Source organism: Symphalangus syndactylus, chromosome 22 (assembly GCF_028878055.3).
Source record: "Symphalangus syndactylus isolate Jambi chromosome 22, NHGRI_mSymSyn1-v2.1_pri, whole genome shotgun sequence".
NCBI classification, from domain to species: Eukaryota; Metazoa; Chordata; class Mammalia; order Primates; family Hylobatidae; genus Symphalangus; species Symphalangus syndactylus.
Window position 1 is genome coordinate 14913518 of NC_072444.2, and position 5362 is coordinate 14918879.

At 55.2% G+C, this 5362-nt stretch overlaps 1 protein-coding gene across 3 annotated transcripts; it reads right to left on the reverse strand.

The window, feature by feature from the left end:
• Positions 1-317: 317 nt before the first annotated feature.
• Positions 318-5112, reverse strand: C1QC (complement C1q C chain). Of its 3 annotated transcripts, none has more exons than XM_055261943.2 (3): positions 5025-5112; positions 4535-4728; positions 318-1201 (listed from the first exon to the last, which is right to left on the reverse strand). In XM_055261943.2, exons 2-3 carry the CDS (start codon positions 4713-4715, stop codon positions 645-647), a joined length of 738 nt encoding a protein of 245 aa, XP_055117918.1. In that variant the 5' UTR covers positions 4716-4728; positions 5025-5112; the 3' UTR covers positions 318-644. The 3 variants fall into 3 exon arrangements, with proteins under 3 accessions (XP_055117918.1, XP_055117919.1, XP_063487224.1); XM_055261944.2 differs by having other exon boundaries at positions 5002-5106; XM_063631154.1 differs by lacking the exon at positions 4535-4728.
• Positions 5113-5362: the final 250 nt, after the last annotated feature.

The window sequence follows — 5362 nt, forward strand, 5'->3', positions numbered from 1 at the left end:
TCAGCACAGGCCCAGGAGGTCAAACTGACTCCCATTTACCTGTGAGCTTGGATACCTTTAATGATGGCAGTGCCTCTCCCCCCAAAAAAGTGACAGCAGATGATCCCTTGGGGACCTCTGGCAGCGTGTAACCACACTTAGAACATCTCTTTCCCACCAGGCCAAATGGTGCTGAGTGTCCCAACACTGGCAGCCAAGCTTTCCTGAGCACCAACCAGATGCCTTGAGTCCAGAGCCCACAGACAGCTATGGCTGATGCAAAGCTGAAGATCCGAAGTTCAAGGAATCAGCAATGAGGAATCCGAGCCAGGCATATGTATTGTTTTCATGATTTATTTATATATCTCCCCACCCCTTCCAATACTTGAAAAAAAAAAAAAAGAAAAGAATGGCAGTACCAGAAGGCATTGGTTAAGTGTCACAGGAACCACACAAGCAATGACTCCTAAAGAAGTTCAGAGGAAGGACAGAACCCATGGGGTGGGGGGTGCAGCGGGGGTGGATCAGGGTGGGCTCCCTGGAGGAGAGGTCCATCTGGTGGGGAGAATGGTCTAGGCAAGGATGCAGACTCGCCGGTAAGGTGGGTCCATGCAGGAAGCTGAGGGAGGTGGAAGGCCCGTGGAGCTCGAGCCCATCTGCCCGCCCTAGTCAGGGAAGAGCAGGAAGCCGGAGAAGACGCTGTCAGAGCCCTGGATGCCCACCATTTCGTAGTAGTCATTGACAGCCAGCCACACCTCCTCGCCCACCTGCAACCTCAGCAGCACACCGCCCGAGTTGACCTGATTGGTTTTGGATGTGTGGCCACAGAAGGTGACCACCTTGACGCCGCTGCGGTACAGCAGCACGCACAGGTTGGCTGTATGCGACGCGTGGTAGACAAAGTAGTAGAGGCCGGGGACTTTGCAGGTGAACTTGCCAGTGCTCGTGTCATAATCTCCCTGCGGGTTGGTGAGGACCGCGTTGAATCTGATCAGGCTGTTGGGTGCAGGGGGCTGGTGGGTCTGCCGAGTGACCGTGAACACTGACTGGAACTTCTGCTTGTATCTGCCCTCCTCACCTGGCTCTCCAGGGATGCCCATGGGGCCGGGCACCCCTGGCATCCCAGGGGGTCCCATGGGGCCATTTTTCCCAGGATGGCCAGGTAAGCCGGGTTCTCCCTTCTGCCCTTTGGGTCCTCGGATCCCGGGAATGGCTGGGATTCCTGGAGATGGAGAAGGCAGAGAGACAGTGATAGGGTGGGGGACAGGGAGGAGGGACCCAGGACAGGGAGGGTGTCTTCTGGGGAACACAGCACTGGCATTTGGTCTCTAGAATCTCCTTCCCATAGATGGGTTATCTCCCTAGGAGGAGGGTGCAGGGAGTTAGGCTTTGGCTAGAGGGGAGAGAGAGAGTCTGGTTCAAGTCCTGCTTCTCCACCGACCTGCCCTCTGACCTCGTCTAAGGCACTTCCCTGTCTCTTGGCCTCAGTTTCCACATTTGTGATGAAGCAAGTAGGGAGCTCAGAGCTGGGCGGGATCTCAGATGCCATGACTGTCAGCCCACGGACAGATGGCATGTGGCCACAAATATCTTGTTTGGCCTGCACAATGTTTTTTTTAAATTTTTAATTGGAGCCCAGCATGAACAAATTCAGAACTTATTGGAAATTTGAAATTCTCAGTCCTTCCTGACAAAAAATCAGAAGGTTGGTCAGAGGCAGCTTAAGTTTCAGGTTCTGTCCACTTGCATCAGCCCTTTCAAGACCTTTTGCCGGCCGGGCGTGGTGGCTCACGCCTGTAATCCCAGCACTTTGGGAGGCCGAGGTGGGCAGATCACGAGGTCAGGAGATCGAGACCATCCTGGCTAACACAGTGAAACCCCATCTCTACTAAAAATACAAAAAATTAGCCGGGCGAGGTGGCGGGCGCCTGTAGTCCCAGCTACTCAGGAGGCTGAGGCAGGAGAATGGCGTGAACCCGGGAGGCGGAGCCTGCAGTGAGCCGAGATCACGCCACTGCACTCCAGCCTGGGCGACAGCGAGACTCTGTCTCAAAAAAAAAAAAAAAAGACCTTTTGCCTAATTTTGTATTTCTAATTTTTTTCAACTTTTTTATTTTGAAATATAGAGTCAAAGAAAGTTGAAGAAACAAAAGAACAGGGACTCTTCACCCAGTTTTCCCCAGTGACACAGCTTGCATGACTAAAGTATAAGGTCAAAACCAGGAAGCCGACATTCCTAGAATTCAGAGAGCTTATGTAGACTTCACCAGTTTTATATACACTGTGTGTGTGTGTGTGTGGTTCCAATATAATTTTGTCACATGTGCACATTTTTGTAACCGCTCTCACCTCTGCAATCAAGCGTATCTGTCATTTTGTATTATTTTTTATAGAGGACCCTCAACATTTTATAAGCTTCAGAGTCCCACAGGACCTATATCCGCTCCTGAGATGGACTCCCCCGGTTAGCACATGGGAACCACTGGATGGAGCCAAATAGAAGCCATCCCACTACAGGGCCTGCCCTCTCCAGCTCACACTAGCCCCACTCAGCCCACGTCAGCCCCCATGACTGCTGGCCTGGTTCAACTTCCCTCATGTTACCCATGAGGAAGCCGAGTCAGAGACTTGCCCAAGGCCGTGCAGCCAGTTTGAGGTGGAGTCAGGTCTCTAACTCAAGTCTGGAGGATCCCAGTGTCTCACTCTGTTCCAGCCCTGATGATCTGAGCCTCTGTGAGATTCTTCTCCCCTTATCTAAATCATACCCATTTTTTAAGGGCTGACTCCAGTTTCCTCTTCCAGGAAGCCCTCCTTGACCACCCCCATCAGCCCTCATGTTTCCTTTCCTCCTCTGACTTCCATCAGGCTGGGTGTCTGTGCAGACCCATTTATGACAGATCCTCTATGGCTTATGAACCTCTTAGGCCTCAGCATTAGGAGTGTGGGGTTGGGACCCAGCAGACCTGGCCTTCACACCTGTGACCCTGGGCGGGTGACCTCGCTCCCTGAGCCTGTATTTGCTCAGTTGAGATAGGGGCATAATAGAAGAGGGAGTCCCTGAAAGGGTGGAGTGGGAGAAGGCACAGTGCCAGGCACACCACAGGAAGCGTGCTCTGGAGTGTCTGGTCCTCGTGATGGCTGCCAGAGATGCTGAGCAGAGCAGCGTCTCATCCTTCGTGATGTCTTCAAATCACCAACTGAGAAGGGGCCAGGAAACAGCAATAGAGAGGGGGCTTGAGAGGCAGCCGAGGGCAGTGGTGGAGAATGTGGACTCGGGAGCTGGACAGGATCCCACTGTGTGACTTTGGACAAGTTGCTCAATCTCTCTGAACCCCAGCTTTGACATTTGCAAAATGAGGGTCAGTCACTTCTTCAAGGGATTGTGGCCTCGGTTTTATCATTTCCTAAAACTGAGACCACACCTGGGACTTGGGGGCTCAATCACGGGTGGCCATCAGCTACCCTGGGCAGGGAGATGGTGAGAGGCAGCTGTGAAGTACAAGCTCCTGGAAAATGGCAGACCTGGAGGCCTCATTGAGCTTTGAGCTCACCCTAAGCTCACCCTAAACTGGAGAATTCCTTCTGGAATGTTGGTGCCATTCCATCTATCCAGGAGGGAAGACGATGGTGGGACCACTCCTAAGGACATTCCTCTCAACTGGCCTCCCTCCCTTCCACCGCCTCTGTCACCCCATCACCTCTGCCGCCAGGCCGGCTCCAGGCATGCCCAGCATCTGAGACGTGCCCAGCTCACTCACAGACAAGGCACTCACACCCCCCAGTGCTCCAGTTCCAGCCCCAGTCACCCATTCATAGCCTCAGCCCCCTTCTCTTATGCCAAGGATTGCCTGTGGACCTCCAACAGAAGTTTCTCTGGCTGCGATCCTGACCTCTTACTCCCCACCCCTCCAACTATCCTGAATCCTAAGGAGGGAGGTTAGCATGGATATCTGCTAAAACCAATGATAAAATAGCCTGCACCTGTGTAGACCTCCCAGGTGCTCAGGACTGTTTTATATTTAAGTTAACGTAATCCTCACAGCAACCCTGTGAAGCAGGTGCTACCATCTCCTCGTTTTACAGATGAGGAAACTGAGGCACTACGAGGTTAAGTAACTTGTGCAGGTTCACATAGAGGTAATTAGTGGGGCTGGGATTTGAACCCTGGCAGTCTTGCATTGGATATATTCACTGTGTGGGCCCCAGCTTCCCCAGGTGCCCATGTTGCAGGGCAAGAAGACTTTCCCTGCACTGTCTCCTCTGAGCCTCCTGGCCACCTTTGGGGGCAGGCACTCTTATTCCCTCCCTATAATCGGGTGAGGAGGAGGAGGAGCATGGAGGTGCACCGGGCCCAAGCTCACCTGTGGGGTGGCCTGAAGCCTGGGCTCTGAGGATAGAGGAGCCAGACCCACCATGAGAGTCCGACTCTGCCCTGGGGCAGGCGTGGCAGCAAGGGAAGCACTTCCTACTGTCCCCCGCCCCCTTGGTCAGCCCCAGACAGACACTCTGATCTCTGCCCCAGACCCAAACCCCCAAACGAGGCCAGCAGACTCACCTGGCTCCCCCTTGGGCCCTGGCAGTCCGTCGTACCCATCCTTCCCTGGTGCCCCGGGCAGGCCGGGCATCCCTGGGATCCCGTAGCAGCCTGTGTTGGCTTGGCCCCTGAGGGGCAGCAGCAGCAGGAGCAGCAGCAGCTTTAGCCCAAGGTGGGGCAGGGAGCTGGGCCCCACGTCCATCCCGGAGAAGGCACTGGGAGGGAGAGAGCTGAGCTGTCCCCGCCAGCCCCTCACCTGCCCCCAACCCTCTCATTCCCCAGGGCCCGTCCTCCTCAGCCCTCAGGAGCTCGCCTTCCTGCCTCCCCCAGGAGCCTCACCATGGATGGATGGTGGGGCCTCTTCTTCAGCCCAGGCCCCGGGGCCGAGCAGGAGTGGGAACCCTCCTACCCCTCACACACCAAGCTGCCCCTGGCACCACATTTCAGGAAGGTGGTGGAAGGTGGAGGAAATGGCCATCTGCCCATACCTGGGCAGGGGTCCGGGCCTCACCTGCGGGTGGGCGGTTTCTGGCCTGGCACAGAGATGTCCTCAGATCTGCTTCCCCTCTCCCAGGCAAGAGGACACGGTGTCAGAGTGGTCAGAGCAAGGATTGCCCAAAGCAGGGCTGGGCCCCCTCCCCTTCTCGTGCCCTCCCCCAATCCCACATCCCCTTTCCCAGAATTTTCCCTGACTTGACACTTTCTTTTGGGTGCTGAGCCAGACTGACCACAGCAATACCCCATCCACATCCCCCCACCGGCAGTCAGTGTCCGAAATGAGGAACTGTCCCCTGCCCCAGCATCTGGCTGAGGGTGTGTGTGTGTGTGTGTGTGTGTGTGTGTAAACGC